This window comes from Cottoperca gobio, chromosome 13, assembly GCF_900634415.1.
Source record: "Cottoperca gobio chromosome 13, fCotGob3.1, whole genome shotgun sequence".
Taxonomy (NCBI): Eukaryota; Metazoa; Chordata; class Actinopteri; order Perciformes; family Bovichtidae; genus Cottoperca; species Cottoperca gobio.
Genome location: NC_041367.1, coordinates 17,476,463 through 17,502,818, shown reverse-complemented (window position 1 = coordinate 17,502,818; position 26,356 = coordinate 17,476,463). Strand labels below are relative to the sequence as shown.

Below are 26,356 nucleotides of genomic sequence, written 5' to 3'. Positions count from 1 at the left end.
GTTAATATTTCTTTATTTAAAAAAATAACTAATGCTACATTATGTTATTATAATAAGTTATAATATTTGTAAACATCTTTTGAATGGCCATTCTCAAGATATTATTATTTTGTTATTATATTTTCCATACCATCACACACTGTGTTGTATTGCCAATGGTGTCTGTCTATTGGTACACCGAGAATTTCCTCTACATGAGTCACTTTGACCTGGAAATGTCAGTTGGCTTATTAGTTGGGATGAAAATGTGATCTCAGGCCAGACAACCTCAGACAATCATCTCCCGCAAAGCCATTATCCAGTTAGGTATTAGTGCTAAAGAAGATAAATAATATACCATATTGGAGTTTTGGATGTACAATCATCTGTTACTGACTGCTCTGGAGGCAGTACAGCAGTATAGTGGCCAATATTATGAAGCCCAGAGCTCTCGCTATAGCCATAGCTTAAAGAAATATTTTAAACATAACTTGTTAGCTTAGCTATTTTTAAGTTAAAGTTAAACTGACCTCAGTAGCCTTTTATCCCTCCATTTACTTTAGTGTCATGAGTATGCATACAGGTATTGGAAAAAAGTCATTTTTATTTTTGCATGGATGTATTTTTAAATTCAGGTTTCCCACCTAGTCAACTTCTATTCTGAAAAATACCTTTTTTTGCTTCCACCAACTTACATGTCCAAAGCGACTTACAATAAGTGCAAACAATCATGAGAATACGACTCCGAACAGCAAGAATCTTGCATGTACATTGACTTCAAATAAGTGAAATCATTTTAAATGCAGAACAATATCTTCAAATAAGCAACCAGCTGATATTTCAGACAGCCAGGTAGATTACTTCTGTGTAATAAAGTAATGTAAACTCAATCGACCACTTACTAACTTTCCCAGACTTCTTCAGCAACATGGTGACAGTCTTTGTCTCCATCATGGTTGTACCAAACTCCAAGATGCTAATATCAACTTCTGCATGTAATATTTGTGTCGTTGTTGAATGAAAATCTGACACATCTTTAACACAGAAGTACATTTATTCAGGTCTTAATACATTAATATTGAACAAGTTACATATTCTTATTGATTGCAGATCACACAACACAATTCCAATTTATTCCTGTATATGAGTTCGATGTAACAGAGTTTTATTTTAAAATATGTAATGGGAACTTCCTCTTGTCATGAGGAGCACTTTGTTATAAAATGTAAGTAAAAGTGCGATATCTTTCTACTCATAAAATTACAAAAATTGGTTCAGAATCTGCATTCTGAGCAGGACTTCTATGACAGACTAAATATTGTGTTTTCCATTTTAAAAATGCAATATATCTTTACATTTGTTTCAGTAATTTGCTTTTTGATGCTATTTTCTAGAAACTTTAGCTAAATACAAGAAATACAACAATGTCAGTTTACAAAAGCTTAGCATATTAATCACTGCATCATCTATTTTCTAAATAAACTTCATTTTTTTCCCCATATAACTATCTGGAACATAGAGTTTTGACAACAACAACACCATAATATCTCACAGCGCTATGTTACAATAAAATATCTCTGTCATAAGTTCAAAGAAAAGGAAAATATAACAATAGCAACATACAATTAAGGAATACAATGCATAGATTCAATCATTTAAAAATGTAGAGATATAATTTACTTAGTACAGCTCTTTTACTTTTAGAGTGAATCCTGTGACACTGACTACATGGATTCATTACAGTTTATCCTGACTTGAGTGACCGGCACAAATATATATAATTCTGAACATATCACATGATAGAAATGCTAAATATATCACTTTGACTTCAAAAGGCAAATTTGGCTATAGTACACTATGGCATGTTTGGGTAAGAAAAGGCAACACCTGGCACCAACGCCAAACAGCAGCTTCTTTAACAACCTTTTGAAAAGTTAGGAATTTCATTTTACTCTACTTAACCCTGCCCCGCTCGCTGGCTTTCATAAAAATCTATGTCAGCGGTGTCAGATCATGCGCCATTACTGGTCCGGAGTATGTACGTTTTCATTTTGAACACCCAAACTAATTAAAGGGCTTTCCCCTGGTCGTTACTCAAGCTCATTAGTATGACTTTAATAAAAACCTGCATACTCAGAGCCCTTGACAACACATGATCCGACACACGCTGATATATGTGGTTTATGGATAAATCATGCAATTAACATTAATGTAGAGTAGGCAGTTTTAGTTTGTTATCTCTAAACCAGCGAACCAGTCCGCTTCCTTAGAAGCAGTCATGTTTACAGACACCATGTTCACAAAGGTAGCCACAATCTTATACACTATTTGTGACTCTGCATAATAAGTCACTGACAGGCTGACAAGCTCAGTATTAGTACAGCGATAAGTGGGAAAAGCAAGTCAGAAAATGCAAATATACATGCTAGATAAAATACTTAACACTTAGTGGCGCTTTTCAGGAGCAAAATATAATCAAAATAGACTTGTTATTAAGAAGATGATTGGAGCTATGAAGTCACATGTTATCTTTATGTTATCAAATGTTTTAAAAAGACAGAGATGGGTAGAGGTAGGAGGGGCAGAGCGAAAGTGGAGTCTCATTAAAAGCAGTAAAGCTGATCCTACTGGTAGCATCAGACGGCTCTAATGGACACAAAGGAATCACACATTACTAATTTAAATGAGTCACACTGACCTTTTGAGACAGAAAATGTAGAACGGTTGTGAAACTGAACAGTGGACAGGCTGGTCACTCACAGTGTCTTTAATGAATATCTCGGGCAGGTCTTGGACTCAGCCCGGTGTGAAAACAACAGTAGCATTGGGAATCTTATAGCCACCAACCTGCCTTGACCTTTTAACATTCACAGAGCTGCGAAGCGTTCAGGAAACCTTAGCAATAACAATGTACAGTCACTTGTTTCTTCATGACTTCTAAAAAAAAGAAAAAGCGGGAACTGAAAATAAAGAATTCACTGTACTTCTCTTCAAGACTGCTGGATTTGAGTATCTTCTGGACCGTAGAAATTTACAATATAAAACCCTTCAAGTCTGCAGTCGATATCTACTTTGTTAGGCACAATAAATAGGCCCCTGTGGTATTAAGGTTCAGAGTGACGCACAACTCAGAACAATTCTGATATCCGAGTCTAGGTTATGCACCAGCATAAATGTATATGAACCACAAATAATTTAGGTCTCAAATATATACTAAATCCAGTAAACATCTACTACATCATTTTAATATACATTCTTAATGTATGTACAAGAAATCAGAAAGTGTGTTACCATTTTACAGCCTGATTGAGGAGAATCCTCAAGCACAGATCCGTCCACTCGACATGTGTGTAAAAGAATCCGATCCAGTTTTCAACGTGAGCTCATTTCTGCTGCCTTGACTTTTGCTTGCGCTCTGTAAACACTATTTACAGTCTTAGAAAATACACTAAGAGGCCTGATTTAACAAACTGTATGATGTCATTATATACATTCAGGCGAGTTATTATGTAAAATCATCCGAGGATCCCTTGAGAAGTCTCTCACTTTATATCACGTCAGTCCACAAACCCATGAGCCAGATTACCTTCATAATTCTTCCGTAGTGGTAATCAATTATCACTACGCTGTACATACAAAACGTTTGATTGTGGAAACACAGTAAACATCATGGTATGAGTTTGTGCACTTCTACAGATTGTGCTGCTGCTGATGATGAGATGTAGTTGGCAGTGTCACTTGCAAAACAAAATCTCAGACACAACCACTGTATAGTATCTGTAACCTTGAGTAAACCAGAGAGGTGTGTTTCAGTTTGGCTCTTATGTTAAGGCAAAAATGTTTGGCACTTAGTTTGTACAGAATATTTGATATTTCAAGAAATTATTCAGATTCACCAGTTCAGGGGCTCTAATGGAGATGCGTCCTCAGCTGATCACGACCAGTCACAGTCGGCTGAAGTGATCCGAAAAGTATTTTTGAAAACAGAAATGTTGATGGTACAGAAACTGCAGCTGGAGTTGGGTTTAGGATTAAACATCCTAAAATACACTTTTTTGTCTCAAATGAGTTCTGGTTGTGCCTTTTACCAAAACAGCAACAGCACTTCAATTTCTACCCTGACACCCAACTGTGTGTGGTGGTCTTCACTCCGTGGGGGAAACCTTGCTGGGTCACCATTGGCTCAAAGTTGAAGTCCAGGGAGTCCCCGTCCATGAGAGTATCATGGAGCACCGTCTCCATGTCAAACTCAAACTTCTCGATGGACATGTCGTCCAGGTCGCTGGGCAGCTTCTCTTGGTGCAAGGGCTGAGGCAGGCCTGGCCGGCCGTATCCATTGGTGTTGAGAGGGCAGAAGCCCCCGGGCATGCCTCCCGCGCTGAGGTGGCTGGAGAGGCCATAAGGCATCTGCATAGGGCTTTTGACTGTAGGCAAACGCCCGGTGCCCCCGCTGTGGCTTAGCGACATGAGCAGGTGGCCATTCATAGCTGATGACGTGACCGGGGCTTGGCTGTGCACATTGTGGGAGATAGTGTGAGAGAGACCATGCGGATGACCATTCCCTCCTCCCATGAGTTTGGCTGCATGCTGGCTGCTGCTGTACGGCGGCAGCATGCAGCCTCCGCTGGACTGAGACACCACAGTGTCCACTGACGGCATGAGCTCTCCGTGCTGGTCTGTATCTGACGTCAGCAGCTCCTTCAGAAGCCCCGCGGGGCAGCTGTACTGGCCCATACTGGCCCCGAAGCTGGGCTTGCTCTCTGGCAGTGTTTGCAGTGACATGGACGACATGGTGTTCATTCCCGCTTGGCCATACACACACTTGTGGTACTCCTGCTGAGGCTGTGCGACCATGCTGGGGGAGCTGTAAGCGGGATACCCAGAGCTCGGCTGCATCATCGGAGAGGGGGAGGACTGGGAGGATCCAGGGGTTGTCGCACCGCCTCCAACCTGAGAATTGTTGGGCGAGAGCAAGTTCAGGTTGTCCAGAAGGTTCTCCATGACATTCTCAGAACTGTGTCCCAGAGAGCCCGTCATCTCTGTGAGACTGGGCAGTGTGGCTGTCATCTTGGCCCCAGGGGCTCCTGGATAGCCCATATGCAGGTCTGCCTCCCCGAGGTCGTCCTCAGGCATGAAGGGTGAGAGGCGGCCGCTCACAGTGCTGGCGTTGGAGCTGGTCCGAGGCCTGAAGCTGTTCCATGCATCGAAGTCGTCGTTGCTGTGGGAGTTGGGGCTGCCAGGCCACTTGGAGTAGGAGCCTGGGCTGTCTGCGCCTACATCAGGGCCGCCCTGCAAGGACAGCTGTGGGGAGACACGGAGACTCTTAGTGTACCAATGCACATACTGTATGAGCCAGAGAATCAATGTAACATATGTTTTGGGCAGAAACCATTGGAAATAAAATACAGGGTTGGATGGTCCAAAAAAAAACAACAACCTAAAAGTGTTCTTGCTAAATAGCTTGAATTAAAAATAACGTGAGAATATCTTGAGAATGGCTACAAGAAACAATAAGAAGATACGTTAGTGTGTTGATTACTACCAAACACATATAATCATTCTTAGTTCATTTATGTTACCTGTACTATGCTAAGAAGTCCAGAAAATTGTATTTGTAATGTAGTCATTAATACCAAGAAAAGACCAATATAGGATTACAATATTACCAAAATCCTATATGTCTGGTCTTTATCAGTATCACAATTGATGATAATAATAATAATAATAATAATAATAATAATAATAATAATAATAATAATAATAATAATAATAATAATATATTATTATTATTATTATTATTATTATTATTATTATTATCATCAATTGTGATACTGATAAAGACCGTGTAGGGACAGTCTTGGCATTGTGAAATAATTAAATATTAGAGATGTCAGAGCACAAAAGCATTAGCTGGATTCTGTATTTATTTACCTTTTTCTTCGCTGCTCTTCCTCTGCTCTTGGTGAACTTGCTGTTGTTGTCCATGGAGGCTGCCCTGCGTCGCGGGGACTTGCCGCTCTTCCCGCCCTCCGGGTTTAGCATCCACCACGAGCTCTTTCCTGTCCCCTCATTCTGCACGCGAATAAAGCGGCTGTGCAGCGACAGATTGTGTCTAATGGAGTTCTGCAGGAGAGGGAGAAAGAGAGAAGCTGGGTGAGGAGCAGACAAACAGAGAGATTTGTGTTCTGAATCACCTCAAATCTGCTTTAGCATACTAGTGCAAATCCATTCGTACAGGCAGTTCTCTTCTAAAAACACATTTGGCTTGACAGCTGACTTACAGAAGAGAAAAGGGAGATTTTAAGGTCACTCAACAATCTAATGCCTTGTGCAATTGAACTAAACGAATGTGCACAAACACACACACACACACACACACAATTGATGTGAACACATTTCCTCCATGAGCAACACATTGTGAACAGGACAAAGATTAAAGTACAATCTTATCTCCAAACAAACTGTACATGTGGGCCTTTATTCCCTTCACAAAAACAGAGGGGCCCATTGTAAAGCACTATTAAACCAACACTCACATTCCACCTGACTACGTGTCTTGTCTGAACCAGCACAGAATCAAAGGGAGGAAACAGACTAATCTTTCCTCCTTACAGACACATTAATACTGCGCTCTAACGTTGCCTAGTGACACCCCCAGTGGAAAAACTAATTTTTTTGTGCAGGAAGCTAGTGAAGCATTAATAAAACCCGGCAAACAAGAGCGAGAATATTGGGTAAACGTCTGCTAAACAAACCACAGAAAGTGGCCGTTTCTGTCCTACTTTACTGGAAACACTACTGTAATGGGACATTTCAGGCTTCACTTGTTATTTATTTCAAACTCAAAATCATTGTTGAAGTGACTATTTACCCTCAGAGAATAATTTACACTCTGGCTCTTGTATGGTTTTGTGTTCGGGCCACAACATCAAGTAATGAGCCCTTTTGCCAGACATTACTGTGCATGTGTAAAGCTTGTTGTTTTGGAAGTAAGGCTGGAACTCCGGGCGCACACACACACACATGCAGATCTTAGCGTGCGTAGTGGCGAACGTCATCTAGCCTATTCCCGCTGTGAGTCACTGCTTCACATCTGGTTCACAGTCCCTCTGCTCTGCCATCACCTCTGCTTCTCCTCATCTCTACCACTTCTTCTCATATTTTCACTGTTGATTAATTTCTCAACTTCAATGACTTGTTTAGTTTGTAGTCAGAAAACAGTGAAACATGCACATCACAGTTTTCCATAGCCCAAAGTCATGTCTTTAAAACATTTTGAAATGTGTTGTCCAACAGTCCAAAAACAAAAAGTTATTAATTTGACAACAATGATATAAAAAAGGAGCTAATTCTTGCATTTGATAAGATTGAAACAGCATTTGGCATTTGTGCTTAATAAATGACTTCAAAGATTAAAGTGGTACTCCAGCCATTCAGTGTTGCACTTCCATAACGTTTGTAGACTTGCAAGAGATACATATAAATAAAATTGCTCAAAATTGAAGAGGAAGAGGCTGAGATATCCTAACTTTAAGTCCCTGGTATGGGTCAAGCTCTTGAAACTATCCTACATTTCCCATAATGCAACTTGATACAGTCTTTTATCAGACCCTCCCAACATCTTTTAAACGGCAAACCCCAGTTGTAACGAAGGCTTTCAGTTAAAAATGGTCATTCTCAAGCCCTAGCTAACACCATGATGACATCATCAGGGTTATTTTCTCAACACTTTAGACAGCTCCCTCCAGAGCCACAAATTACATTATACAAATGTGTAAGTAAGACTCCTCATGATAAGTAAACTGACCTCCATGAGAAAAATAGGTGGCGTCCCCCTTTAATCAATTAACAGAATCGTTATTGACTCATGTTCAGAAAATCAACTGATCAATCAATTGACTAATCTGCTCTATCAAATACTATTACCCTCCATTACAGCGTGCATCTACTCGTGGACGAGAGGCTCCCCTGAGCTCCCCTGAGCTAGCTAATGTCACGGCTGAGCGGGGCTTAATGTTTACATCTCGCGCGCCTACATTACGAGCCTCTCGTCCATCAGTAGATGCATGCGTCTTTCTTTCGGTTATACGGTATCTACTTTTCCTTCTCTCCACCCTTTTCCCTCTCCACACTGGAGGACCTCAGGCACTAGGGCACATGGGAGCCTGAACACTGGAACTTCACAAATGAATGAAATCCTGAATCAAATGACCTGACTGCCTCAGCCAATAGTCTCGAGCTAGTTTTCATGACCTGAGGGACGCGACAGCCCTTACCTGATTAGCCTAGCAAATGGTTTTCTACCCCCTCCTCCTCGTGCAAATCGGTAGCTATGACATAATGCGAGGAGTAAAGTCTGGTCATGAGCTTCTCTTTCCCATGACTGCTAAGAGTGCTGGCAGTTTCAGCTGTGCTGCGAAAAGGAATGACTCCAATGTGAGTGCAGATGGCCGGGACGTCCTGTAACAGCACTATATCTTCCTGATGATAGAAAGGAGAAACTCACAGCTAAAGTCTAAAGTCTCCACTTCTGACGCTTTGGTTTCTATTTTGGGCTTATGTCACAGTCTGAGTGTTGGAGAACATTTTAAAAGCAGTTTAAAAGACTTGAATCAAAAGAGGCAGTACACGTGAATGGTTATAAAAACTGCTCTGATGGTAAGGACCAGAACTCGGCAGAACATGAGGGGGGGGGGTGTGGCTGAGGGTCTCTACCAGGGCCAATGGTAAAGCCTCGTCTCCCACTGTGTGTGTGTGTGTGTGTGTGTGTGTGTGTGTGTGTGTGTGTGTGCCTATTAAATAATTAAATAAATTAAATAAGAGTTGTGTCCTCATGATTGTTTCACTTTTTGTAAGTCGCTTTGGATGTAATTGTAATGTAATTACTATGTATATATATATATATATATATATATATATATATATATATATATATATATATATATATATATATATACATACATATATATATATATATTCTTTTACAAATTAAGAGTCCACTTCTTTTGGATGCAGTGACTGTATGTGACACTGATTTATCTCTGGTCATAGTACACAGGAATCTTAACATTCCAGCTAATCACTGTGTGCAAAGTTCAATCGTAATCAGAGCCAACTTGTTAGTATCTCTTAGGAAACAGTGAAGGCAGGATTCCCAGCCAGGCAGCCATCACAATCAACATTCCTCAGCAAGGTTACAAAACCCCCTATTTCACAGAACTGAACTCTGATTACCGTCACTCGAGGACGCTCCTATCTTGTGTTGTATAAAAATATGACAACACCGTCCTATCTCAAAAGAAGCGTTATTTTGTTTCTTCCCACAAAAAAAAGAAAAGCAACAAAAGGATGGAGACAGTTCTGGAAAAATAAACTAAAGATTGTGTAAAGGCGGTAAATGATATCAACACATCCAATGTTGCTTTCAATTATAACATAGTTAATACCGCACTGAGGAATGTAATCATAATAAATGCTGTGAAAACAGGCAGTAACCTGACGTTACTGTATCTCTGAAGGCTAGAGCCAGAGATAATAAAAAGACGTTTCTCCGTTCTGCCTGAGCCCACCACGAGGAGCACCACCTCCGTTATCTGAGTCAACAGAACAGAGCGCTGTGGCAAAACACGAGGAAGTGACCACATGAAAGAGGACTGTGACAGGAAACAGAGCTGACTTCCTGCCTCACAGGAAACGCGGCGGTCGTGAGGCAGAGTAAAAAGGCATGGAATGCTAAAGCCGCAGTGGCGTGAGCCAGGTGGACACCGCAAATTTAGCTCATCCAACCGCCCCTAGCAACAGGCACTGACCCCTGATGTCGCACTATATCTATCAAATGAAAGCAATGTTCACTTTGTCGTGTGACTGCTGAAACTGAAATATGTCATGACTCAACAAGTGGCTGCAGTATGGACGTCTGGGTGGTGTGAGTGTTTGTGTGAGGGAGCAGGAGAATGTGCTTTTTGAGTGTAGGCTATTTAAGAAATAGGGAAAGAGGGGTTGTGTGTGAGTGGGCATGGATCAGTAAAGAACACACTGTGCTGGTTTCAACTCCCCCACTGGCAGCCCTACTAAAAAGGCCACAGTGTTCGGAGCATCACCCTATCCTGTTCCACCTTCTCTCCTTCTCTTTATTTTTCCTCTCCGTTCCCTCTTTCAATCTCGTCTCCTTCTCGCCCTGTCTTCTCTCACCTCATTACTCCCTTCTACTCTTTCCTCACGTTTACTTCTTTGACCTCTTCGTTCCTTTCATCATCTTCTTCCCTCCTCTCCTTCTTTCCTTGTCTTCTGTTACCTCCTTACAATTACAATTACAACTCCTACATGTCCTTATCCTGTGTTGTCCTCCTCTTTCTCCTGCAGACAGTAGCAAAGAACCTGCAGAAAACTGGAGAGACAGACAGATGCTGGCACACTGAGGTTCTGCAATGCTGAAACTATCAGAGCTGCTCAAATGTCAACTCGTCGAATGAAAAAAATCCCCAGAAGAGTGCTACAACACCTACTTGCAGTGCTGCTTTGAATCAAGCCACAAGTGAAACCTCAGCTGCAAAGCCCATACAGCTATAGGCATTAAGCATCTGCAACAATTTTGCATCCTCACAGTCTGAAAGCGTGCAGCAGGTTCGAACTCACACACCAGCAGTTCTCTAAGTTTCACACACATTTAGCAGAGATATGGAACCCGGTGGTTTCCCTGCACTATTTCCACTGAACTCGTTAGAGATGCTGTCCTGAACAGACTTTTCACCTTTCGCTACCCATGTTTCAGGCTTAAAAGTAGGCAGGCAGGTGTTCTGTTCTTGCACTGTAACTAGCTATTTTCTGCGTAATGTCTGCGGCTGTGACGAGGACGACCTATAGAGTATGTATCGCACCATTTCTAACCCCCAAAGTAAGTAGCCCTTAAGCTGAAGCTTGGTCATGTCTGGAGCTTTGTGCTGAGTCGGGCTGAGTTAGAGCAATGTGGTTAAGACAGAAAACGTGTCAACCTGTTATTAGCCTAACACCAGCTCAGCAGGTCTGCCTGCCTCACAACAGCATGAGGCTGAGCACACAGCTCCAGGTGAGGTGGTGGGGCGACAAGTGACGGAGAACCACTGGGATCCTAGAAACATCTAAAGACACACTGATGGCATTCATGTGAGATGCATTTAGTATCTGTGATCCAGTAGCTGATTATAACAAGTAGATTATGAAATCCGGTTCGCTAAAGGTGGCGTGTTGTGGCTGCAGAGGCTGAACATAGTGGAGGCAGGGTAAGAGCACGTGAGCTGAGTAATAGTTATTTTTTAGTTCTTCTTGGCTAAAGATACAATGAGTTGACTCAACTTCAAATAGTTTTTGGGAAAGCTCTTTCTAAACCAAATGACCTCAAACAGCCATAACTCAAATTTTATTTGTTTTTTGGGGGGATTTTTCGCTTTATCTTGGGGGGGATTTCTGCCTGGTGGTTTAATGGGGGGGGGGGATTTCTGATTTATCGGACATCAATGTTCAATAAAGATCAAATGATTTGAATGCAAGTCTCTGCACCTAAATGTCGCCTTAAAATGTTTGACTCATAGACGTTTAGTCGTGGGTTTAATAGTTTAAACTGGTTTCGCTTAACAGTGTTTATCTACAGTGTGATCGTTTTAGTGTCGAGCTTTATTGAAAATAAAAGTTGACTACTACAGTCTGGGTGTACTGATCTTCACACATGCTCAGCTACACACAAGGAATCTGCATCCCACACACACACACACACACACACACACACACACACACACAGAACATAAAGCAATACCACATTCACAAAGTAATCTGAATAGACTGCGATGACTTTATGTGTTTGCAGTTTGATAAGTTATTATCAGCACCAATATTGAACAGGCCAGTGATAATCAGTGACCTATTTACTCAAGTCAATACAGCAATGATAATAAAAAGGCAGTGGAAATAAAAAAGTAGAGCTCAGGAAATGTAAAGCCTCGGGCTTTTATTATTTATACCCTCGGGTTTCATTAAAACAGTCCGGAAAAAAGAAAATGATTGTTGTCATTAAAGTTGCGTAGCAGCGAGCAACACAGCACAGCGCCGCAGGTTCGGCTGGCCAGGAGCGCATAAATGTGTCACTGTTAACGGTGATATAAAAATAAGTATGTTTTGCCACAATTTCTGTTTTTAAAAACAGTCCCAGATTAAAATTGGAAACTGACCCTAGGGCATGATCCAACCAGAAATAGAAATCATCTCTGCCCTCTCCCTCCATCCCGCCCCCTTCTTAGTATTCTATTCCTCCCTTGTCCTCTTCACATGCTCCTCTGGGACATCATGCACGTGCACTACTGGCCACAGCTGATTGCACACTCATGTTGCAGCAAAAAGGATTCCTTTCTCACCCGCTGACGTCAACTTCCAATTATTCAATTTGGCGAAGAGAGGGGAGAGAGGAGGCCCGGACACAGAGTGCTCAGTGTGGAGCTCCTTAAATTGACTTTTAAGTTCTTTAAGCCCAAGCAGCTGACTTACAGGTTACTTACAACTCCAAAATGGCCATCGTGAGATGCTGAGTTATATGACGGTCATAAAGCGCAGATGGAAAGGCAGAAAATGCAGGTCATGCAGAAGCAAATCTGTCTGCAAATGTATTTACTGACGGCCTCTTGGCAGGACTCCTTTTCACAATCCTCTGCAAGGAATCTGAGTGCAACAAACCGCCCTCCTCCAAACACACACACACACACACACACACACACACACACACACACACACACACACACACACAGCTGAACTTAGAAGCCTGAGCGGATGATGATTGGGTAAGCTTAAGATTGATCGGTCTCACAGACACTGCAGACGTATGATAAATACTGTGAGTGGTTTTGTGCATAAGGTGAGAAGCAGCAAAGCCACTGACACTCCAGGATCTTTCATCGCCGTATGATAGTGTGAGATGAGAGGCGGAGTGGAGGGGCTATTAGCGAACTTCCTGCTGCATTGTATCCGCACAGGAAGAGCTGGCTAGTCCTGATACTGATCCCGCTGATGCCTCTGGCTTCTATGCAAAACACTGCAGAATGAGGCCCTGCTAGGTGCAATGCAAGGGACTAGCTGAAGCAAACAGCGGGTTCAAGAGCTAACACTTCCGAATCAAAACTCTGTAGTCTGACTGCGCAAAACAAAAGGAAAGAGGAAAGAGGGGGCCCCTCGTCCAGGTAGGCTTTTCCAGCTGGATTACAATGGTGGATAAAGCTCTTACTGTACATTTAAAGGTTCTCCACTTGCCCTCATTATGGATCCAAGCAAACATAACTTGGTGCGAGAATAAGAAATCATCTGCCATTTCCTCTGGTTGGGCCGAGGTCTGACATTTGGAGAAATGACTGCAAAAGAAAACTTTGCTGCTGAATGGGCTAGTGAGTACCAAACTTTAAACTACACAATCAACACTTTAAAAAAGGTTGTTGATTAGAGATTTCACCAAGCCTATTAGAAAAGGATGAGGAGTTGCCTACAGCCAATTCTGTAGCAATCAACATGTACAAGAATCATGCAGGAAAATCAGTGGTAAACTATTAAGTTCTAAAAAAGAATACATAATTCATGTTTGATGATTGCTACTCTTCTCAAGCTGTTAAAAGAAAAGAAAATAATTTATATTTTAATTCACAACAATGGCCAAGTTGTCAATTCAAATTGCATTTATCTGCTCTAAGGCAGCGGTGTTCAAGAAATAAGAAAATGTGGGTAATAATTAAATATGATGATTTATTGACTTTAATCTCATTCCATTGTAATGATGTGATTATAATAATTAAAAACTGATCAAATACGTTTTTGAAGGTTTTCTTTTAACCCTCAACAGATGCATCAGTTTCTTCCATCAGCTGTTCAACTGACACCTCTTTTTAAGGCTTGCACTTCAAAAGACCCTATAACTCTCGAAAAAGAACAATGCTGTAAGAAAAAGTGCCTTGCGCTGCACTTATATCACCTGCATGTCGGCTGCATTGGTGAGTGAGTCACTGACTAAATGATTCACATTACATTTTGTATTTTTCTTCAGACTATTCATATGTTGTTTATGTATAATATACATAACTGCTACATATACTTTAAGATGATGCTCCAGCAGCGTGTGAACAGCAATCTCTGTTGACATGCTGAGCTCTCTCTTGTGCTCGCTGATTTCCTGCCTCAGAATTAAGCAGCACACAGCTCATGTGTACAGACAGGGACCGGGTTGTGCTGGCTAAGCTTACCATGCTGAAATATGTGCATGTGTTGCTGCGTGCAACACAATGTGAGTCTGTAAATGCACAGAGCTGTGTCTGTGGAGCGGGGATATTTTTTGCCTCTGATCAGCACAGCGGCTGGGCTGGGCTGCTGCCTGCTCTACCGGGATAAAGATGCAGTGTGTGGAACACTGCTGGGTGCCTGTGTGGCGGCCTGAGTCCATAGGCCTGAGCCCACCATGGGAGGGAGTGTTCGGGGGGTTATATTTAAACGCCCGTTACCCCAGTTCAACCTGGCAAACCCGGGGATATCCCCAAAGCCGTTTTATGGCTGGATGTTGATTCCATCAATCAATTTAAATTCAGATACAGAGCCGAGAGGATTTCTCGTTGGTACACTTCTTTTCTGTGCTGGTTTACACTGTAAAGCACTGACACACACACAAGTGCACTTATAAACTGTCTTCATGAAAACAGGCCAAAAATGTTTGTAAAAAAGTAAAACAGTAAAAAAGAAGAAAAACGACCACCCGCACTTTCAATACGGACTGAGACCAAAACTCTCCTGTAAAATTAAACAAGGACATCACTTGCACGTCAGCGCTTAAAAAAGTGTTAAAGAGGGCACATATTATCAATAATGTCACCAAATGAGCGCGTGATACTAATATGGCCTCAGTCTATTTGGAGATTCCTCTCCATGTGGATTGTCTGGCTTTATCTGGTCTGTTTGCCAAACTGTGAATAAATCTTCTTTCTGTTTTTTCTTAGAAATACAAATGTACATAAGTACGAATAAACATGCTGTTAAAAAGAAAAGAAAAAACAGACTTCATGCAAGATGTCCATGAAGCAGTCAGTGCGTCTGTATGTTGGGCTGAAATGCACTTACCTGTTGGCCAGTTCTATAACTAGCATGACTCATACTCTGCCACAGAGAAAACAACTTAAAAGAAACTTTATGAGACGTAGTGGATCCATTATAGTCCTTTTATCACATAGTTGATTTTTTTCTTCGTCCATGGGCTCATTATTGAAAGGAAATAACAGTGATACATAAAATAAATAAAAAATAAATATACTGTATATGCAAATCTCACAGAAAGAGTGCTTTAACAGAAACTTTGGACTACATTGAGACTCCATGTGTCATGCTCATCTTAAAAGATATCTTCATGTGTTTTGGAAATGCAATACACAGTTTGTTTAACATAAACATATTGCTCTGTGTAACACTTGTGTATCATTGTTATATAGCCATGTTGCTATTACCCCAGCGCCAATAGAAGACACACATTAAATATATTGTAACTGTGTTACAATGCTAAATAAAAGTTTCATAAGAACAGCTGTGTTGTGCTACTGTGAGCTCATTTCGCTGAAAAAAGTCCAGTACTGACGGTGGCCTTGGAAAAATAATGGGAAAAGGGTTTGTTAATGTTTTGATTTGGAAATAGTAGATTGAGATGGACGACTACAGAAATGCAGCCCTACATTCAAAATCTCCTCTAATGAATATAATAATAAAAAACGAATCAGTCATGAGGGACAGTGGATAGCATGTGTGACATTAAACCAGGGCACCAAGACCTGGCCTTGGCATCCCAGTCAGAGGGGCTATTATCAAGAGGGCACGCGAACAGGTCAGGACGGGAGCCATACATGAGCAAACCAAAGCCTCACTCCAGCATTTACTTTGGCTCTATTTAACTTACGTCATACGGTATTATTGAGCTGATAATGCTGATAGTGTGAACCACAATATCTCAATATGAGAATTTAGAAAGATAAGGTATAACATTGAATCATTTAATTTCCCAGCTCTGACTGGAGGAAAGCAGCAGAACGTTAAAAAGAAATGAAGGGCACACTGGAAGAGGCCACAGAATCAGTGTTGCTTCCACTACCCATGATATCACTACCCTGTGACTGGTACTGCATACCTTGTGCTGATTTCAAAGCACCCACTTCCTGTCAGTCTTGAGCGCACATTTGCATATGTTAAAAGGGGAGCAGAGCAGGTGGAGGAAGAGAAAAGTAATAGATTCTAGAAAAAGAGATAATGCATGCAATCACGGCCGCTACATGTACCGGCATACAAAGCGATCATAACTTATATACTGCACAGATAACACTAATGGCAAAGCACCACTTGTTTATTACATTCATCATGTGCAACATTAAATTCATGATTCATGACACAGGATTCTTTAAACTCCAGTATTAGTGCTGAATAGAAGATGTGGGATATGTAGATACAGCAATGCAATAAGGGCACTATTCTTATATTTCTCACCTTTAGGTCAAATCTGTAAAATAATTATTACATGTCAAGATTAATCTGAATGAAAGTGCGCATTTAAATTTCCACCCATGCCAGCGAGCTACAGAGCTCCTGTGAGCGTTGATGGATGTGAACACAATCACACATGCATTCAGGCATGTGTGATTGTGTGATAATGCCCGGCCAGTCTGACAGGCACCGTGCATAATCGCTTTAGGGCGGGAATTGCACAACAATGTGAGTCTGGGTAATGCCTGTGGTGTGGGGCCCTCAGCAGTGAGCGGTCCCGTAAAAGCCTTGCTCTACTCACTCCCTGTGTGTGTCTGCGGCCGGTTCACACACAGAAGCTATGAGAAATTGATAGGACACCACATTTTGTTATGCGTGAAGAAGAAGTGCTGAGGGCTTTCACTTCTCATTTGAATGGTGAAATTATTTTAAATCCACACACAGGTTCCTCTTCTCACACTGTAAAACAATGCTGTGGTCTTCCTGTTAACCCCACAGGAGAATTTTCCAAAAGTTCTGACTGATGAGAAGTTGTGGTGGCAGGCAGAGCAACAGCATATTCCGTGAAACAAACTGCCATGCCTCGGCAAACCCTCTGCCAAAACAAACGGTCACGTGCTCTCGGACTGCTACTACTAAACCCGCACTGAGGAAAACAAAACAATCTGACTCATCCTCACTGACTGTTTTTCTGTCCACGCCGCTGGATGTCAACTCAATTTGGATTCCTACTCCAGAGCCTGCGTGGGCACCTTTCCTCTTTCCTGTTGAATGAGGCTCTACTCTGTGCTGGTATCTTTTATGTGTATCACGTTCACCCTCTGTGCAGTTACTGGACTCTACACTCACTGAATGATCTGTCCTCTGGTCCACAGCCAGAAAGAGAACTGACAAAACACTGGCAGGAGTGCTGCACGGTTGTGTGATGTCAGTATCTGAGGTGGGTGGAAAACACCCGTGTACACATTTGACATGAAAGGGGCACTTTACTGGGATTTTCCTGGGTCCTTTCCAGTGAGATAAAGGCTCTTTAACTGTGAAGTTACCAGTGTAGAACCAGCTGTGTCACTAACTGAGGTCGAAAGTATAACTTATAATATAGTTATAGTTATTCCTCAGCTCAGTAAACATACGGCTTTAATAGATAATGCTCAAATGAAGTATGTTTAACTGAATGTTCCTGTCTTAGGGAAATAGTGTTGGGATCTGATCAGTTGCATTTTGGTTCCAATTTCAAGCTCTGAATGTAAAAATAATAATGTAGAATAATGTAGATAACAATAAAAATCCAATGAGGGATTTCCAAAGGATTCAAATTTAGCAGCTGTATAATGGAAGAAAATGGTGTTTTTCTGCAATGACAAGCGCGGAAACTCATTACGCGGCATTTCTAACAATCATAAAGTGTATTAAGAAATATGTTTTTGTTTCAGCTGTCTAAAAATGATCATTGGTGGCTCAGACTGGTGCAGCCAGCCACCTGGAACATCAAAAAGCATATCAACCATCTGCAATACAAAGTGGTTGTTTTGTTCCGTGGAGCAACAGGAACCTCAATTATTGCAACTTTGAAGTTCAACTTATTTGCATGTTACATAGGTTCTGCATGTTCTGGGGCCATCGAGTGAAGAAAATCCTTGTGTTTGTAATAGTCTGGCAAGCAGAGCAATGAGCCAACAGAATCTGAACTTGTAAAGCCTCTTCAACTCAGACAGACAACCAGACAGACAGGCATGATCCCCGTGTGTGGTATGTGTCTCACAGCTTCTGTTGTTGCCCGATGGCATTCTCACATGTCACTCTGGACCATGCTGTTAAAGGTTTACTGCGAAACAATGACCCAGACAGCGCCAGCACATGGAATCAATTGACAATACTCGTTTGAGGTCGAATTGGAGTGACTTCATAGCTACAGAATGGCTAGATCCATAAATAAATAAACACACGTGTACCACCAGACATAAACATAATTCCAAATCACAGCTGCACCACACTGACCTGCTTTCTTTCTATTGAGGTTTAAGTCATTAATATTCTAAAATGTTTCTTGGTAGAGGGAATGAGACAGGCAACAACAGAGTACTAACGCTGCGGCTGAGAGGTAAACAAATGTGGAGCGGGGCAGAAGGACAACATGAGGTTGTGAAATAATCTGTGGGGCTATTAGTTTCACACTGTTGCCCAATCAAATCAGTGTGGATGGGCACAGTTACATCACTCTGACCATGACAACATTTTTCACTCTTTGACATCACATTTTTTATACCATGCTGAGCCAAAGAAAAGCCTAACAAGTGTATGTACTTATGCTGAACCAGGAAGTTAACCTGTTACTTGATCAGCAGAACATTTTGATCATTTAAGTCAATTATCCAAAAGAAAATAGACAGATCTGCATTTTTTAGTTTTGCATCATTACAAATGCAAATAGTTTTTTGGGTTTCTGGAACTTCTGATGGGCATTCCCACTCTTTTTTGACATGATATAGACTCAACAATTGGTCAATTCCTAGTATCTACCAGGACATTTTACACAGAGAGTTCATCAATTCACAATGGATGTATGAACAGAACTGGATACAACGTTGGAGGCGGGGCCCCGTTCATTCTTATGACAGTTGCTAAGTGGCGCATGAAGCCAACAAAGTTTAACTTCTGAGTATAAAATTACTCAGGTGTTCCGCGTCCATGCGCCCATAGAACAAGCACACAGGCGTTTCCTTTAACCCGCCTCCCAACCGCTCGGCCTCGGGCTCGATCACATGTCACATGACACGACAGCAGTAATAGTTACAAGGAGATATCGGATTAAAATCAACTGGGGAGAGAAGGAAAGTCAGTATATCACGCCACATTAAAAAAGATATAAAAGCCTGTGCAGGAATGTTCCCTGTATCGGCCTGTCTGTCTGTCTGCCATCGTGTCTGTGCATCTGCCAGCAGCAGGGCTTTAATTATGAGGCCCAGGTTATGTGCACACACACAAACACTCACACAGGAGACTAGCGTCCCACATATCTCTCACACAGTGCCTCACAGTTCCGCTGACTAACCAGTGGCACCAGACTTTGGCCTGCGGCTCCCTGATTCCAGTAAATGTCGTGTTATGCAACTCCTAACAAGTGTCACCCAGTCTGAACTTAGAGCATTCTGGGTCTCTCTCTCTCTCTCTCTCTCTCTCTCTCTCTATCTCTCTCTCTCTCTCTCTCTCTCTCTCTCTCTCTCTCTCTCGTTGTCTTTATCTCCTAATTTTTTCTGGGAAGACAGTAAGTGGTTAGCTCCTTGGGGTTTGACCAAGGGGGTGGGGAAAGGGGGGGTGACTCTTCACAACTCTAAGTGTGCCCTGCTTTGTGCAGAGGCAGAAAACCAGGAATGGAGAGGCAGGCGGCGCAGGAAATGAGGAGGAGGGTGAGGAGAGCTCCTCCAGCTCTTTGCCTGAGAAACACAGCTGCCCCTCATGTCTTGGGGCAATGCCAAGGTCGGCCTCCTCGACTCCCTCAGGGGGGTGAGACGTGTGTGCGTGTTAGACCAGTAGAAACAGGAGGACTGCTGTTCTTTCCAGCTCCCTGTCCTACTAATACGCACTCAGACACAGAGAAACACGCAGTTTGTGATTGGTGATAAAGTGCAACCAGCTTTGTGATCGCTCAGGATTAAAACGCCCTAATTCTTTGCTTCTGTATTTCTTTAAGCCGTATTCCTAAGGTTAATGGGAAATGTATGGAGAACAAGAACAACCTGGCAGGAAAGTTACACCATCCAAAATCAAAGATAATTAAACGAAACAGGGGTACATGTGACTCATAGACTTCATTATCAATCAATCAAACTTTAAAGAATTGCCTTCAATGTGATGTTTGGGTAGGGCTGGGCAAATATACAGCGAGACAAAAGCAATCTAGAAATAGTGCTACACCATTGATACCAATAAAGCACTCCCTTTGATGCCATAATACAAGAGTTCATCTGTATTGCGTCATTTTATCTATATTTGAACTCTTGTTATGGTTCAAGCTTTAGTAATCTCTTGATTTCTGTGAAATGTCCCGCTTAGTACACAACACATCTAAGGGATCCATATCAAGATTGTTTGCTTTGGTCAAATCCCAAATATTAATACAGCTCAATTTGCATTCTGGAGATGCATGGGATCCATGACTTGGTTATCAAGTCAAATTACAGATGCCTGTCCTGTATTCCACACACACTCGAATCCTGACCCTGTCAGTGACACCTGCAGTGTTTACTGTAAGACTGAGAGGGATTGGAGTCACTGGGTGCATTTACATGGTAATGACCCTTGTGTCACCTGCTGTACAATCTGCTCAGACCTATGTGTATGGCTGCTCCGGCACAGTTTGTTTTGAGACCCGTGGGAGTATTTACCAGCGTAGGTTGAGGAATTTCAGGTCAAGAGAGCGTCATGTACTGAGAAAAACTACGACCAAATTGATCTTGATACTAACATCAAAGGGCACCTGAGCCATTCAGCTCCACTGGCTGAAACCAAATATTGTGGTGACGTACGTATACTAGAGAAATACAAGAAATAACAGATTTTTGGCAGGTATGCAAGGATGTGTGTATATAGTGTATTGTAGTAAGGCATGTGTGCAACTTTTTTGTGTACGCTGTTTGTAATAATTGAACGATATACAATAATGACGAAGAAAAAACAGAAATGGGACAAATATAATTAACCAGCTCTGCAGTTAGGTTTGGTGATACATCATTTGTGCCATCTGTTCTTCTTCCTGTTGGATGGCGTCCTGTGCCAGGGCCGGTGTCCAGTCCACTCGTAGATCTTCTCCAAGCTGGTCTCACCTGGCACAACTGTCCACAAAATTCACACTGTCGCAGACGGCCTGAAAAGTGTGGAGGCTGTCATGACTCAGTTCAGACACGACCGACTGCGGAGGACTGCCTCAAACAATTACAGAGCAGACAGTCTTAATCATAGACGAATGAAAACGACATGCGCTTCAACCGTTCCCTTCAGGAGAAAGAGACCCATCTGTTCAGAGAGATCAGTCACATGGACAAATGATGGCTGGTTATCTTTAAAAAGACTGAACCTAAAGTGAATTATAATCAATGTTTGAGGATGTTGAACATTCATTGATGTCTAGAAGCCTAGAAAGCATTTATGTTGTGACTTCTGTCATCGTAATCACCGTCTAACGACACAGAAGGAGCCACCACAAACTTCACTTATGACTTAACACTCAACCAATGAATCCGCCCAATACTTCCACAAACTACAGAACATGCTTGGCTCTCATTCTGGTTGTTTTATTTTTTTGTCTTGAAGATTTACTGAGTTAAAATCAAAGGTTGCTTGTTAATTGTTTTGAGTGCTTTTGTTTGAATATGTAGAGTCCGAGGTGAGGTCTGCTCACAATTGACATATTTCAATGTTACCAATAAGACATGTCACTTCAGTCGAGACCGAATATCACAGGGCGGAAAGGAAAAAGCTATACTCGAGAACTTTACGTCAAAACATATACATATTTCACCACATTTTAAATGGAAAGAATTAAGGAGTTTAATATTGATTAATCAAATTAAACTTTCTGGAAATTAAAGTGTACATCCAAAAGATTGTTGGAGAAGAAACAACACAACAAAAAACACATAAAATTACCATTCCACATCTCGTCACCTTTCCTCAGCCCCGGCTCATAAGTAATTTTGCTCTGAAGAGACAATGTGTGATATCCCCCCTGTGTGGAACCGAGGGGAGCTCTATGAATAACTCCCCTTGCAGCAGTGAATGGCACTTTGCTTTCCCACAGTATTACTCAGTCTACACCCCCAACATGGCAGGATAAGCTGCAAGCCCAGCCCAGAGCGCCCCTCTCCAATCCACCAATCACACAATAACTGTCAAATGGACGGAACAGCACTGAGAAACGTCACTGTTTATTTAGGGACATTAATGAAGACACACAGACATGTTCACAGTCTTTGACTCTTTTGCATGTTTTGCAAAATGGAAAGATCTACCATTGTACATAATAACTACACTCTGCTATATAATAACTTCCTAATTACACTGTAACCAGTGAGTATTACTGAGAAAGTGTTGACCACAGCTGTGTTTCATGCTCATTGAGGTGTTGGTTCTACTGCTGACAAGTGACAAGTCTCCTATATAATCAGAAAATGGTTATTACATCATTTTAAAGAAAAAGAAAAAATCATGGGACAGATGGTCCTATCTTTAAAAGTCAACACCACGTCCTGATTGTTTCTCTGTTATGCCACAACCTCAGACAAACTTGACTGACACTCTGTAGGTGTTTGAGGTGTCACCTACACACTGCCATTAGATTCTTTATTCAGTTCCCCATTAGCTTTTACAAACTTACTGATAATGATCTCGGTCCTTATAGATGTATTCCCACAAAAATGCATCTTAAGTTTTTTTAAGGTTGTTTTATCTTTAGAAGTACGATCCATCGATCTGGATCGATATATCGATTCAATCCCCAACGATCCAATATCTTTAAGATACGCCATTATTTTGAAATTCCCATTGCTTTTTGTGAGTTGATCATATCATATAGACTTTGTGATCGCAGCAATTATCATATTGTTGTCCAAAGAAACAATATAATAAATCATACGATAAAACTTGTGATTTACACGACTAATATTGAGAACAGTTGTATCTGTGCCTGTGTACCTCAAGCTATAACCTAACCTAACACAAGCCATCTCCAAATGAACTGGTCTTTAGTCTGAAATGTAGCCTAAAGTCAAGAACGCACACACACACACACACACACACACACACACACACACACACACACACACACACACACACACACACACACACACACACTTAAAAGCACCATGCCTACAAACCATAACAAATCCATAGAGCAGGATAGGTGATGAACCTTTTAAAGTACCAATGTATATGATGATTAAAGACGGAAAACGTTGCTTTTCCTTAAAGGACCAAACCTACTTGGACAGTATCACCACTCCAGCAATATATCTGCCCAGTGCCTGCTTTGTTTACTGTGTGTATTTCACCACTATGAAGGGGTTTTTTTCACTCTCGTATCATTTTACTGACAGGAATTAGTTTGACAGTTCAACACGAGTCTTGTGCTTTTTGTAAACACTGTGGTCAAATGGGTGAATATGGAACAACTTTATAAAAAATGGTTTAAAAAGCAAAACCAGTATATGGCAAAAAATATAATAGTGGACTGAATTATTATAACTCTTTGTATCCATTTATGTGATTCAATAAAAAAAATAATATCAATAATAATTCTTGCTGGTATTCGTGCCTGACACAAATGTGTCAGCTCTCAGCACATGACTCAAAACATGGGAGCCTGGTCTGACAGGGGAAGACAAAAACTCCACCACAACTGCTTTAAATTTCATCTGTAACCCAGACAGCCTATAACAGAGGGAAGCCGTAATAAATCTCTCAATGTGTGACTACAGGCTCAATATGATTTCCTGCCGGGAGAATGGACTGTCATCAATTTAATGTCAGACACCACTGAAACTATGTGTTTCCAAAGGGAGGTTTACGCCCTTCAATAGTGTTCAGTGGGAGGGCCTGCCACACCACATCAGAAATGTTAAGTCCCCTCTTGTGTAACGTTTTTGGAACGTTACCAGGACACATGAATGCTTCTGGTATCTCCTTACGACATAGACGTACAAACACAGCTTCATTCAAGGCGCATCACTCTAATATAGAAAACTGTGATTTAGCCTTAAAATCTATACATTTCCAAGTAACAGCAGAGATAGGAGTGTTCTCTCAAACACCAAGCCAGAACTCACAGCATTTTTGAAAAGCACATGAGGGAAGCAATAAGGGAAAGAGGGGAGAAAGAAAAACCCTGTTGAGTCAGCAGACTCATATAAATCACATACTGCAAGGAGAAGTCAGATGACTGTTGCAGGTCATGGTAGCAATTGGCCAGTTTACTAAATTGCCATGAACTGGATGGATGACAATGAAGAGGGTGGGGGGCATGACTGAGAGCAAATGATTAACAACTGTACAGATACTTAACTCTTCATGAATGCTTTTTTGTCTATAAAACACTTGGGGGGGGGGGGGGGGGGGGGGTATTAGGACTGCAGGAGATGTAACAGTGACAACCATAGATGATGGAGATAAACAATAAACAACTCGGATCAAAAAGCATTATATAGTCACAATAGACTATTAAAAGCCACAGAAAGATCCAGAAATCCCTGGATGGATATTACAGTGATTCCACAGGATATAAAAAAAACATAGCATAAAGGACAATCAAGTCAATGTGAACCCACAGTGAAGTGCCACAGATAGACAAACGCCCGACTGGAAAACATTGTATGAGAACTGACACAGGCTGCTGCTTTATCGGGCATAAGCAGCAGCCATAAGCCATTCATGCTGTAAACTCCCAACACACACATTTACGCACACTGTATCTCCTGGATAAAAGTACCCCAAAAAAAGAAAAGAAAAACGTACCTTCCAGCCTGCAGAGCTGTTGCTGTCTCCTTTGTCCTTGAAATAAGGCACACTCTTCACCATCCAGTCGTAAATCTGAGACAAAGTTAGTCGGTTCTCAGGAGAACTTTCGATAGCTTTGGTTATGAGGTCTGCATATGACATATTCCCCCATGCGTTTCGCCGGGAGGAGCTGCTCTTCCTCTGGGCCGCGGCAGCAGCTGCGGCCGCGGCCGCCGAAGACGATGAGCCGACCGGGGAGGAGAGCAGAGGCACCTGCTGCTGCTGCTGCTGCTGCTGCTGTTGATGCGGGAGTTGAGGGTTCGGGTGCTGCTGCTGCTGCTGCTGCTGCTGGTGTAGCTGCTGTGGAGGTTGCTGGTGGACGCAGTTCTCCTGACACTGGAAATCGGTGCACAGGATGACAGGCTTCTGCTCCGTGAAGTCCTCGGTCTCCTCCAGCAGGCTGAGATTGTTGATGAAGTCGTTGCCGGTGGGTTCCTGCTTCACAGACGGCACCGGCGAGGACGTGTTGGAGTCGCCCGGGTTGATGAACTCCGGCCGGGGCAAAGGCCAAGTGCACGACCGGGGCCGCGACAGGGGCTCAAAATCCGGGTCGATTTCCACCAGGTGTGGCTGCTGGGCCGCTTCCGCCATGGTCGAGTGGTGACGGAGCCAAGTGTTACAATGTCATGTAAATGTGACGAACCTGTCGCCACTCAATAGTCGCAACTTTGCCTTTGAAATATGAGCGAATACAAGATAAATCTGTCCGGGAAAATAGTGCTCCACCTGGGCGCAAAGTTTACACTGAATGTCACATCCCAAGCCGGTCAACATCTATGTCAACTATATTAAAAAACTATGTTTCTAAAAAGGATTTTCCTGTGAAAAAAAGTTGTCTGTGTGTCCACAGTGTGTTGACCCGCTGCTTTGTTTTTGTTATCCAGTCGTAGTGATGTTCCGTCTGCGCTCCGTACAGCCTGTTGACTCTCTGCGTTGTACAGCATGTGAGGACTTACTGGAAGTATCAGCTGACACCGCCCATATTTGATTGACACCAGAAGAGCGCCAATGAATGGCATCGAAAGAGTTGTAATAAAAAATGGTCCTTGTTTTCATTCTTTCTGCTTCTGCCAACAGCCGATAATCACAGTGTATAGTAACCTGAAGAACAGTTTACAACATTTTTGCAAAACCTAAAAACAAATACTAACTTAAATAACAAAATTCAAAACTAGCGGCACTACAGAGATAAAAAAAGGAACATTTAAATCTATATACTGATAATGACAACTCTATACAATAGATACAAACCAACACACACACAGACGTTTAAAAAAGAAAAGAAAAAAGATGTAAGAATATTTTTTTTGAAAGACGA

At 41.9% G+C, this 26,356-nt stretch overlaps 1 protein-coding gene across 1 annotated transcript; it reads right to left on the bottom strand.

Annotated features, from left to right (window-relative positions):
* Positions 1-1,014: 1,014 nt before the first annotated feature.
* foxo1a (forkhead box O1 a) lies at positions 1,015-25,967 on the bottom strand. Its single transcript, XM_029445971.1, has 3 exons — positions 24,997-25,967; positions 5,911-6,102; positions 1,015-5,280 (listed from the first exon to the last, which is right to left on the bottom strand). Exons 1-3 carry the CDS (start codon positions 25,627-25,629, stop codon positions 4,093-4,095), a joined length of 2,013 nt encoding a protein of 670 aa, XP_029301831.1. The 5' UTR covers positions 25,630-25,967; the 3' UTR covers positions 1,015-4,092.
* Positions 25,968-26,356: the final 389 nt, after the last annotated feature.

What these genes read in the sequence shown, in the direction of transcription:
- foxo1a (XM_029445971.1), bottom strand. Translation starts at nt 25,629, where the DNA reads ATGGCGGAAGCGGCCCAGCAGCCACACCTGGTGGAAATCGACCCGGAT. An exon ending in ACAGCTCTGCAGGCTGGAAG is followed by an intron (nt 6,103 to 24,996) that starts GTACGTTTTTCT and finishes CCTCTCCTGCAG; the next exon opens with AACTCCATTAGACACAATCT. An exon ending in GAAGAGCAGCGAAGAAAAAG is followed by an intron (nt 5,281 to 5,910) that starts GTAAATAAATAC and finishes GTCTCCCCACAG; the next exon opens with CTGTCCTTGCAGGGCGGCCC.